Source organism: Pristiophorus japonicus, chromosome 1 (assembly GCF_044704955.1).
Source record: "Pristiophorus japonicus isolate sPriJap1 chromosome 1, sPriJap1.hap1, whole genome shotgun sequence".
NCBI classification, from domain to species: Eukaryota; Metazoa; Chordata; class Chondrichthyes; family Pristiophoridae; genus Pristiophorus; species Pristiophorus japonicus.
In genome coordinates, this window is record NC_091977.1 from 250839712 (window position 1) to 250851653 (window position 11942).

At 46.1% G+C, this 11942-nt stretch overlaps 1 protein-coding gene across 2 annotated transcripts; it reads left to right on the forward strand.

Moving 5' to 3' along the window:
* The first annotated feature begins 554 nt into the window (after positions 1-554).
* Positions 555-10333, forward strand: LOC139269893 (oocyte zinc finger protein XlCOF6-like). Of its 2 annotated transcripts, XR_011594367.1 has the most exons (3): positions 555-674; positions 1741-3251; positions 8494-10333. XR_011594367.1 is itself a non-coding variant. In XM_070888402.1 (2 exons), the coding sequence occupies exon 2, from the start codon at positions 1989-1991 to the stop codon at positions 2790-2792; it is 804 nt and encodes a 267-aa protein (XP_070744503.1). In that variant the 5' UTR covers positions 555-674; positions 1741-1988; the 3' UTR covers positions 2793-10333. The 2 variants fall into 2 exon arrangements, 1 of the variants encoding a protein (XP_070744503.1); XM_070888402.1 differs by having other exon boundaries at positions 1741-10333.
* Positions 10334-11942: the final 1609 nt, after the last annotated feature.

Here is an 11942-nt window from a genome sequence, read left to right on the forward strand (position 1 = left end):
GTGGATAGGAAGGACATATTTCCCTTAGCAGCGGAGTCAATAACCAGGGGCGTAGATTTAAAGGATTAGAGGGGCGATAAGAATTTCTTCACCCAGAAGGTGGTGGGAGTCTGGAGCTAACTGCCTGAAAGGGTGGTAGAGGCAGAATCACTCATTTCAAAGGTAGTTGGATGTGAACTTAAAGAGCTGTCATCTACAGGGCGACGGGCCTATTGCTGGAAGGTGAGATAACTCTTTTTCGGCTGGCACATGATTCGAAGTGGAAAAAAATTGCAGGGCTACAGGGAAAGGGTGGGGGAGTGAGACTGGCTGAGATGCTCTTGCAGAAAGTCGGCATAGGTTCGAAGAACCGAATGGCCTCCTTCAACTGCAACCATTGAAGGATTCCATGTCTGAGCCACAGACTCAGAAGAGCACCCTCTGCTGCATTATACCTGTCTGAGCAGTGGGTGAAGTAGGCGGCGGAGGTCCCGCCCCTCAGGCTCCCCGATTGGCTGGAGGACCCGCCGCCAACACAGTTCTCCAAGTGACGCCCACTCGCTCCCTATTGGTCGGACCTCACGTCAGTCACTGCCGGAGAGCGGATCACGTGGCCCACTCCGCTCCCGGCAGGAGACCCTGTGCTGTCGGCGTTCCGATGCTGCGCTTGGTGCCGGAGGCGCTCGGAAGCTGCGGTTTGTATTTTATTTTTATTCATCTCCCCGCCCGCGCTTCTCTCCGCTATTTCTATATTTTTAAAAATCATAAAACTCACTTTCCGCCAGTGATCCGGTCTCTCCGGCTGTGTGCGTGCTGAGCATGCGCGATATCGACCAGGCGCCGACGCAACCCAGCGCGGGGGCTTGTGGGTACTCATAGAATGATGACATCACAGAGGGAGGCCATTCAGCCCATCGAACCCCTGGCCCTCTGCAACAGCACCTCAGCTAGTCCCACTCCCTGCAGGTACTTACCTAATTCCCTTTTGAAAGCTGTGACCACCCTCTCAGGCACTGCATTTCAGATCCTAACCAGTCAATGTGTAAAAGTTTTTTCTTACGTCACCTTTGGTTCTTCTGCCATTCCCCTTAAATCTGTGTCCTCTGCTTCTCGAACCTTTTGCCAATGGGAACAGTTTCTCTCTATCTACTCGGTCCAGATCCCTTATGATTTTGAACAGCTCGATCAAATCTCTCAACCTTCTCTGCTCCAAGGAGAACAACCCCAGCTTCTCCAGTCTATCCACATATCTTAAGCCCCTCATTCCTGGAATCATTCTCGTAAAAATTTTCTGCACCCTCTCTGAGGCCTTCACATCCTCCCTAAAGTGCGGTGCTCAGAATTGGACACAATTCTCCAGTTGAAGCTGAACCAGTGTTTTATGCAGGTTCATCATAATTTTCCCACTTTTGTACACAATACCTCTATTCATGAAGTCCAGTATCCTGTAAACTTTTTTAACCACTTTTTCAACCTGCCCTGCTGCTTGCAATGATTTGTGCACATACAACCCCAACTCTCTCTCTCTTCATGTGCCCCTTTAGGATTGTGCCCTTCAGTTTACAGTTCCTATCATTCTATTGCAGCTGCCATTACTGTTGATCGTTTCAACCAACCTGTGCGGCAGCTGAGCCTGAAAACAGCTTCACTGCCCCTGGGCTGGGAAAAGGGGGACATGACACAACATTCTCCCTCTTACCCCTGACTCCGGGACAGCAGGCAACATTCTCCCACTCATCCCGCTCTACACTTCTTTTACAGGGTTTTAGAAGTGGAGCATTTACAGACAGGAAGCTCAGACCAAACATCACGTCAAGATCTGACAGAGTCGCTCGATTCATCAGGACCTGAATATCATCGGCCTTTGCACATGGAAGGGGAGAGCAGCGATCGTCCATGGACCCGGATTCAGCCAATCGCCTGACCTGGCGAGACACGTGCACCATCACACCGGAGTGAAACCGGGTAAAGGTGGGGACAGTGGGAAGAGATTCAGTTCCCCGTCTGCAATGGAAGTTCATCGGCACAGTCACACCGGGGACAGTCCGTTCACCTGCTCAGTGTGTGGGAAGGGATTTGTTTATTCATCCTACCTGCAGACACACCAGCGAGTTCACACTGATGAGAAACCATTTCAGTGTTCTAACTGTGGGAAGAGCTTTAAAAGCTCTGGGGATCTGAAGCGTCACCAGCTTGTTCACACTGATGAGAGTCCGTTCACATGTCCTGATTGTGGGAAGAGCTTTAAAAGTTTTAGGGAGCTGAAGAAACACCAGCTTGTTCACTCTGATGAGAGACCGTTCACATGTTCTGATTGTGGGAAGAGCTTTAAAAGCTCTGGGGATCTGAAGAAACACCAGCTTGTTCACACTGATGAGAGACCATTCACATGTTCTGATTGTGGAAAAAACTTTAAAAGCTCTGGGGATCTGAAGAAACATCAGCTTGTTCACACTGATGAGAGGCCGTTTACATGTTCTGATTGTGGGAAGAGCTTTAAAAGCTCTGGGGAGCTGAAGGGACACCAACGAGTTCATACTGATGAGAGACCGTTTACATGTTCTGACTGTGGGAAGAGCATTAAAAGCTCCATGGGTCTGAAGAGACACCAGCGAGTTCACACTGGGGAGAGGCCATTCACCTGTTCCGTGTGTGGGAAGGGATTCACTGATTCATCCCACCTGCTGAGACACCAGCAAATTCACACTGATGAGAGGCCGTTTACATGTTATGACTGTGGGAAGAGCTTTAAAAGCTCTGGGAATCTGAAGGAACACCAGCGAGTTCACACTGATGCGATGCCATTCAAATGATCCATGTGTGGGAAGAGTGTTAAGAGCTCCAATAGTCTGATGATACACCAGCACTATCACTCTGCAGTTGGCCGTTCGAATGCTTCGTGTGTGGGAAGGGATTCACTGATTCATCCCGTCTGTTGAGACACCAATGAGTTCACCCTGCTCTGTAGCACAGGGCGCTGTCAGCTGCTGGGGCAACGTGAACATGGAAAATGTTTTATATAGTTTGTTAATCTTTCAAACTGTTGAGCTGATGGTTCCCTTCATTTGACCTTTCACGGTATTAAATGAAATTAACAGCACAGAAACGGGCCATTCAGCCCAACAAGTCCATGCTGAGCTTTACATGCCACATGAGCCTCTTCCCACCCTACTTCATAGAACCTGATCAACATAGAACCTTAAATGCATCGATGCTATCTGCCTCAAGTACTCTTTGTGGCAGTGAATTCCACAATCCTCATCACTCTCTGGGTAAAGAACTTTCTCCTGAATTCCCTACTGGATTTATTAGTGACTGTTTTATAATTATGACCCCATAAATATGAGTATCTGTTTAGCTGATCAGTACGTTGTTGTACTCACTATAAGCCCACTGACTCCCACAGCTACTTGGACTACACTTCCTCCCACCCCGCACCCTGCAAGGACTCCATTCCATTCTATTAAAGAGGAAATTAATGCAATAGTAAGGAAGGACATTGGCTTGGACGATGTGGAATCGGTATGGGTGGAGCTACGGAATACCAAAGGGCAGAAAACGCAAGTGGGAGTTGTGTACAGACCACCAAACAGTAGTAGTGAGGTTGGGGACAGCATCAAACAAGAAATAAGGGATGTGTGCAATAAGGGTGCAGCAGTTATCATGGGCGACTTTAATCTACATATTGATTGGGCTAACCAAACTGGTAGCAATGCGGTGGGGGAGGATTTCCTGGAGTGTATTAGGGATGGTTTTCTAGACCAATCTGTCGAGAAACCAACTAGAGGGCTGGCCATCCTAGACTGGATGATGTGTAATGAGAAAGGACTAATTAGCAATCTTGTGCGAGGCCCCTTGGAGAAGAGTGACCATAATATGGTAGAATTCTTTATTAAGATGGAGAGTGACACAGTTAATTCAGAGACTAGGGTCCTGAACTTAAGGAAAGGTAACTTCGATGGTATGAGACGTGAATTGGCTAGAATAGACTGGCGAGTGATACTTAAAGGGTAGACAGTGGATAGGCAATGGCAAACGTTTAAAGATCACATGGATGAACTTCAACAATTGTACATCCCTGTCTGGAGTAAAAATAAAACGGGGAAGGTGGCTCAACCGCAGCTAACAAAGGAAATTAAGGATAGTGTTAAATCCAAGGAAGAGGCATATAAATTGGCCAGTAAAAGCAGCAAACCTGAGGACTGGGAGAATTTTATAATACAGCAGAGGAGGACAAAGGGTTTAACTAGGAGGGGGAAAATAGAGTATGAGAGGAAGCTTGCTGGGAATATAAAAACTGACTGCAAAAGCTTCTATAGATATGTGAAGAGAAAAAGATTAGTGAAGACAAACGTAGGTCCCTTGCAGTCAGAATCAGGTGAATTTATAATGAGGAACAAAGAAATGGCAGACCAGTTAAACAAATACTTTGCTTTTGTCTTCACGAAGGAAGACACAAATAACCTTCCGGAAATACTAGGGGACCGAGGGTCTAGTGAGAAGGAGGAACTGAAGGAAATCCTTATTAGGCGGGAAATTATGTTAGGGAAATTGATTGGATTGAAGACTGATAAATCACCAAGGCCTGATAGTCTGCATCCCAGAGTACTTAAGGAAGTGGCCCTAAAAATAGTGGATGCATTTGAGATCATTTTCCAACAGTCTATCGACTCTGGATCAGTTCCTATGGACTGGAGAGTAGCTAATGTAACACCACTTTTTAAAAAAGGAGGGAGAGAGAAAACAGGTAATTATAGGCCGGTTAGCCTGACATCAGCAGTGGGGAAAATGTTGGAATCAATTATTAAAGATGAAATAGCAGCGCATTTGGAAAGCAGTGACAGGATCGGTTCAAGTCAGCATGGATTTATGAAAGGGAAATCCTGCTTGAAAAATCTTCCAGAATTTTTTGAGGATGTAACTAGTAGAGTGGACAAGGGAGAACCAGTGGATGTGGTGTCTTTGGACTTTCAAAAGGCTTTTGACAAGGTCCCACACAAGAGATTGGTGTGCAAAATTAAAGCACATGGTATTGGGAGTAATGTATTGACGTGGATAGAAAACTGGTTGGCAGACAGGAAGCAGAGAGTCGGGACAAACGGGTCCTTTTCAGAATGGCAGACAGTGACTAGTGGGGTGCTGCAGGGCTCAGTGCTGGGACCCCAGCTATTTACAATACACATCAATGATTTAGATAAAGGAATTGAGTGTAATATCTCCAAGTTTGCAGATGACACTAAGCTGGGTGGCGGCGTGAGCTGTGAGGAGGACGCTAAGAGGCTGCACGGTGACTTGGACAGGTTCGGTGCAGATGCAATATCATGTGGATAAATGTGAGGTTATCCACTTTGGTGGCAAAAAAACGAAGGAGAATATTATCTGAATGGCGGCAGATTAGGAAAAGGGGAGGTGCAACGAGATCTGGGTGTCATGGTACATCAGTCATTGAAGTTTGGCATGCAGGTACAGCAGACGGTGAATAAGGCAAATTGCATGTTTGCCTTCATAGCGAGGGGATTTGAGTATAGGAGCAGGGAGATCTTACTGCAGTTGTACAGGGCCTTAGTGAGGCCTCACCTGGAATATTGTTTTCAGTTTCGGTCTCCTAATCTGAGGAAGGACGTTCTTGCTATTGAGGGAGTACAGCAAAGGTTCACCAGACTGATTCCCGGGATGGCAGGACTGACATATGAGGAGAGACTGGATCAGCTGGGCTTTTATCCACTGGAATTTAGAAGAATGAGTGGGGATCTCATAGAAACATATCAAATTCTGACGGGATTGGACAGGTTAGAGGTAGGAAGAATGTTCCCGTTGCTGGGGAGTTCCAGAACTGGGGTTACAGTCTAAGAATAAGGGGTAAGCCATTTAGGACCGAAATGAGGAGAAACTTCTTCACTCAGAGAGTGGTTAACCTGTGAAATTCTCTACCGCAGAAAGTTGTTGAGGCCAGTTCATTGGATATATTCAAAAGGGAGTTAGATATGGCCCTTACGGCCAAAGGGATCAAGGGGTAGGGAGAGAAAGCAGGAAAGGGATAATGAGGTTGAATGATTAGCCATGATCATATTGAATGACGGTGCAGGCTCAAAGGGCCGAATGGCCTGCTCCTGCACCTAATTTCTATGTTTCTAAAGCCTTTCATAATTTTAAAGACCTCTATTTTTACACAGCGAGTAGTTAGGATCTCAAGTACCCTGCCTGAAAGGTTGGTGGAAGCAGATTCAGTTGTGGTTTTCAAAAAGGAATTGGATAAGTACCTGAAGGAAAAAAAATTGCAGGGCTATGGGGAAAGGGTGCTGGAGTGTGACTGGCTGAAGTGCTGTAGCCAGCATGGACTTTACAGGCCAAATGGCCTCCTGTGCTGTAACCATTTATGATTCTTTTAGGTCACCCTTCAGCCTTTTAGGGGTAGTGAGAAAATTACTGAAGAAAAGTAACTGCTGGGAACCAGGGAAAGTGTCCTTGTAAATCACAGATTAGAGAAGTTCCAGCTGTCTTTGTCTCACTTCCTGTCAAAACCTAGCTGAATAGACAAAGAGTCTGGTGCCAGAGATGGATCACTGCAGGGTATAAAAGTGAGGGGGAGACTGATGTAAGGATGCAGTCGGGACTGGAGACACCGGAGATCAAGCTCAGGGTGCCCGAGGTTCCATCCAGTGTCAGTTACTGTGGACACGCGGGACTTGCATGTTTACTCTGATTGATGGGTCAATACAAGGTATGGTAGAGGACGGAGAATCTTATCTTATATTTCTTAATAAGGTATTAAAGTTTCTGACACCAGACTCTCGAACCTGCTAATTAATAAGTCTAGTTCCGAGAATCATACAACTCTAAATCTCTCTACTGCTTTTAAACTTTTACCATTTAATGTACATCTCCCAAAATCTATCACCTCACATTTTTCTGCATTAAATTTCAGCTGACATCTACTTGCGCCATTTTCTAACCTATGTATACCACACTGCAGTCACTTACAGTCTTCACAGTTGGCTATGCTCCCTTTTTTGGTGTCATCTGGAAAGTTTGATCTTGTGCCCCATATACCCAAGCCCAGATAATTTCTCTATATTGAGAAGAGCAATGATCCCTACACTGACCCTGGGGAACACCACTGTTTACATCCCTCCAGTCTGAAGAACATACTCTCTGTTTTCTGCTCTTTACCCAGCTTCCCATCCATGCTGCCCCAACTCCCTTTAATACCGTGAGCCTTAATTTGATCAACAAACCTGTCCAGCACTTATCAAAGAGCTTTTGACAATCCATCTGCACAACATCCACTGCATTTCCTTTCTCACTACCCTGTGTTATTTCCTGAAATAACCCCTGCAGCCTGCCCTGAATGAATCCATTTTACTACCAAATATTGCAATGTTTGCTCCACTCCACAGGGTTCCATCTGTTTAAAGCCACAAGAGAAAGGCCCAGTTTTCTCCTGGAGTTCGACAGAAACCAGCTTTAACACTGGGGCAGAGTTTCAGCCAATGAGGGAGATCCGGGTTCAGCCCCATCTACCGGGTGCTGCCCCTGACACACGATTGGTTGGAGGACCATCTGACTACTAGCTTCTCCAGCCCCGCCCCACTCTTCCTAACCCCGGGGGGACGTGGGCTCCCTATCCACACACCGAGTGCAGCCCCAGGCCCGAGAGAAAACATTATCCGCCTCCCCAGCTTAAGACACGAACTCCGGGATAACCACGAAGCTCCGGAAAATCCCCAGCGAGTCAGGGAGCGTCTGTAAATGGAGGAGAAATGGTGACTGGTCAGGGGTTGTCTGTAAATGAAGACAAAATTACTCTTTTTAGTTAACAGATGTATCAGTGACTTTAATGGGACTCTTCCTGTGTCCCAGCTCCTGTAAATACTGGCTGTAAAGGGACCGGACTCTCAGGAGGCTCCACACCACTGGCTGCCCAAGCGTCAGTGATCTCCCATCAGATTAATGTGCTTCTGTGTATGTGTTTAATAAAGTGCCCAAAGTGTTTCACAAAAGGTGGTTAACCAGTGATTGTAGAACTGAACCCAGCCAGAGTCAGTACCTTCAGGGGAGGAGAGGGAGGGGAACCAGTGAGTGTAGAACTGAACCCAGCCAGAGTCAGCATCTTCAGGGGAGGAGAGGGAGGGGAACCAGTGAGTGTAGAACTGAACCCAGCCAGAGTCAGCACCTTCAGGGGAGAGAGAGAGGGGAACCAGTGAGTGTAGAACTGAACCCAGCCAGAGTCAGCACCTTCAGGGGAGAGAGAGAGGGGAACCAGTGAGTGTAGAACTGAACCCAGCCAGAGTCAGCACCTTCAGGGGAGGGGGAGAAGTCGACCGAAAGGAAAAACATTGGAGATGGTGCGATGGGTTTGGATTTCAGCATAGGGAGGAGGGAGAATGTGTGGGATGGAGATTTACAGCTTTGGGGGAACAAGAGAGGAAAGAATGTTCCATTTAAACTAGAATTGTCTGTTCTGAATTTCTATCCTGTACTTACAGTGATGACTTTTGTAAACTCCTTTTACAGGGTATTAGGGAAGATTTGCAGACAGGAAACTCAAACCCAACATCACGTCAAGATGTGACAGAGTCACTTGTTTCATTACACCTGAATATCATCGTCCATTGAATGTAGAATGGGAAATGTTTGTCTGTTCTGTCTGTGTGAAAAGATTTCAAACATCAGTGTGACTGGAAAAGCACCGAGACACACACACCCGAGTGAGAGTGTTCCAGTGCACTGACTGTGGAAAGAGCTTTAACCAGTTACACAGCCTGAAAACCATCGCATCATTCACAGCGGGGAGAAACTGTACATGTGTTCTGTGTGTGGACAAGGCTTCAATTGATCGTCCAACCTGGAGATACACAAGGACACCCGCACCACGGAGAAACCGGGGAAATGTGGGAATGAATTCAGTTACCCATTGGAGCTGGAAATTCATTGCTACAGTCACACTGGGGAGAGGCCATTCACCTGCTCTGTGTGTGGGAAGGGATTCACTAATTCATCACACCTTTAGCAGGTTCAGTGATGAGAGACCATTTAAATGCTCGGACTGTGCGAACGGCTTTAAAAGCTCTGGATCTGATTCAGCACCAGCGAGTTCACACTGACGAGAAAATATTCAGTTGCTATCACTGTGGGAAGAGGTTCACGCAGTCATTCAACCTCATTGCCCACCAACTGGGGAGAGGCCATTTACCTGCTCCATAGGTGGCAAGGGACTCGCTTAGTCATCCATACTGCTGACACACCAGCGAGTTCACACTGGGGAGAGGCTGTTCACTGTTCAGCTTGTGGGAAGGGATTCATTCTGTCATCTAACCTGCTGGCACACCAGCAAGTTCACACTGGGGTGAGGGCAATCACTTGCTCAGTGTGGGAAGGAATTCATTTACTCATGCAACCTGCTGAGACACCAGCGAGTTCACAAGTGACTGCAGAACTCTTTTGGGAGGAAACAAAAACATTAAATCGTGGCCCCCCGATCTGGGGGATGCACCAAACATTTACAAGGCTCTTTTTTTTGGCACTAAAATCATATTTTTTCTCCAAGGGCCCCTTAAAAAGGGGAGGGAGACACTTAAAAACAATTAAAACAAATTAAACTTTAAAACATTAAAATCAAATTAAAATTTGGTTGCCGGGCGTGATGATGCACTCCAGTCCCTCCGGTGCCCACCTCTCGCGGAAGGCCGCGAGCGTACCGGTGGACACCGCGTGCTCCATCTCCAAGGACACCCTGGCGCGGATGTACGCACGGAAGAGAGGCAGGCAGTCAGGTTGAACGACCCCCTCGACCGCCCGCTGCCTGGACCGGCTGATGGCACCCTTGGCCGTGCCCAGGAGCAGTCCTACGAGGAGGCCCTCGGACCTACCCGCTCCCCTCCGCACAGGGTGCCCAAAGATCAGGAGTGTGGGACTGAAGTGCAGCCAGAATTTCAGGAGCAGCCCCTTTAAATAATAAAACGGGCTGCAACCTCGTGCATTCAATAAAAACATGGAACACGGACTCTTCCAGACCGCAGAAATTGCAGGTGGCCTGGGAGTCCGTGAACCGGCTTAAAAATTTATTGCACGGCACTGCTCCCACAAGTGACTGCAGAGGTTGGATTCTGCTGTTACTGCTGCTGTTAATCACATCCAGGACTGAGCCATGTTTATTCTGAAAGTTGAGGTTTATTGTTGCTGATGTTAAACTCCAGCCCAGTTATAGGGTTATTAATATTCTGGGTATAGCCCATTGTGTTCTCGAGGCTGTCGTGTCCCTTTAAGAACCGTTGCCTGTGATCTTTCTCCTTAATTCAGGGACTTTCATCGGAAATTAGTTTGCAATAAAATTAGACATTTTACTTCAATCCTATATTAATCTTTGTTACAATTCAGTGTCTGAAAGTTTCCACTGATTAACATCTCCAATTAGAAAGTGCTGATTAATCCTTGCTGATAATTCTTACTGACTTGCAAATTACACACAGTGGCCCCTCCATTATCCACCAGAAAGAAGTGGAATGGGAATTGCTGGAGAATCAAGAACCCCAAATGTTGCCCCTCCCGTCTGGTACAGCAATCCCCTCGGCACGGAAATGGAGACAAGTCCAGTCAAAGTAATGGGATGAGTTAAATGTATTTACTCAGATGGGTGGAAGGTGGGAAGTGGTGTTCCACAGGGAACGGTGCTGGGGCCACTGTTTACCATTTACATGAATGATTTGGATTTGGGAATCAGAAGTACAATTTCAAAATTTGTGGATGACACAAAATTGGGGGGGCGTTAATTCTGAGGAAGACTGCGATAACATCCTTGTAAAATTATTAAGTTGCCTTAAGTAAATAGCAGCGTCATCTTTTAATTTGCTTTAATTGATCACATCACTATCTAGTTATGTGACAAACAAAACTCATTAATAGTGCCCAATTTCAGAATTATCAGATTTAAACTCAACTTTCTCCAAGTACAACCTAACATCTCAATAATGTAATGGATGTAGGCGAGATTCCCTGGATTCTGGAGCGGTCCCAGTAGATTAGAAAACCGCAAATGTAATGCCCCTTTTTTAAAAAGGAGGCAGACAAAAAGCAGGAAACTATAGACCAGTTAACCTAACATCTGTCGTTGGGAAAATTCTGGAGTCCATTATTAAGGAAGCAGTTGCAGGACATTTGGGAAAGCATAATTCAATCAAGCAGAGTCAGCATGGTTTCATGAAAGGGAAATCATGTTTGACAAATTTGCTGGAATTCTTTAAGGATGTAATGAGCAAGGTGGTGAAGGGGGAACCAGTGGATGTGGTTTATTTGGACTTCCAGAAGGCATTCAATAAGGTGCCACATAAAAGGCACAAGATAAAAGTTGTTGGGGTTGGGGGTAATATATTGGCATGGATAGAGGATTGGCTAACTAACAGAAAACAGAGAGTCGGGATAATTGGGTAATTTTCTGGTTAGCAAACAGTAACTAGTGGGGTGCCGCAGGGATCAGTGCTGGATCCTGAACTATTTACAATCTATATTTATGACTTGGATGAAGGGACCGAGTGTAATGTAGCCAAGTTTGCTGATGATACAAAGATGGGTGGGAAAGGAAATTCTGAGGAGAACACAAAAAATCTGCAAAGGGATATAGACAGGCTAAGTGAGTGGGCAAAAATTTAGCAGATGGAGTATAATATCGGAAACCGTGAGGTTACCAACTTTGGCAGAAAAAATAGAAAAGCAAATTATAATTTAAATGGAGAAAAATTGCCAAGTGCTCCAGTACAGCGAGACCTGGGGGTCCTTATGCATGAAATACAAAAAGATGGTATGCAGGTACAGCAGGTAATCAGGAAGGCAAATGGAATGTTGGCTTTATTGCAAGTGGGATAGACTATAAAAGCAGAGAAGTCCCGCTACAATGGTACAGGATATTGGTGAGCCCACACCTAGAGTACTGAGTCCAGTTATTTAGGAAGGATATACTTGCAATGGAA

What these genes read in the sequence shown, in the direction of transcription:
- LOC139269893 (XM_070888402.1), top strand. Translation starts at nt 1,989, where the DNA reads ATGGAAGTTCATCGGCACAGTCACACCGGGGACAGTCCGTTCACCTGC.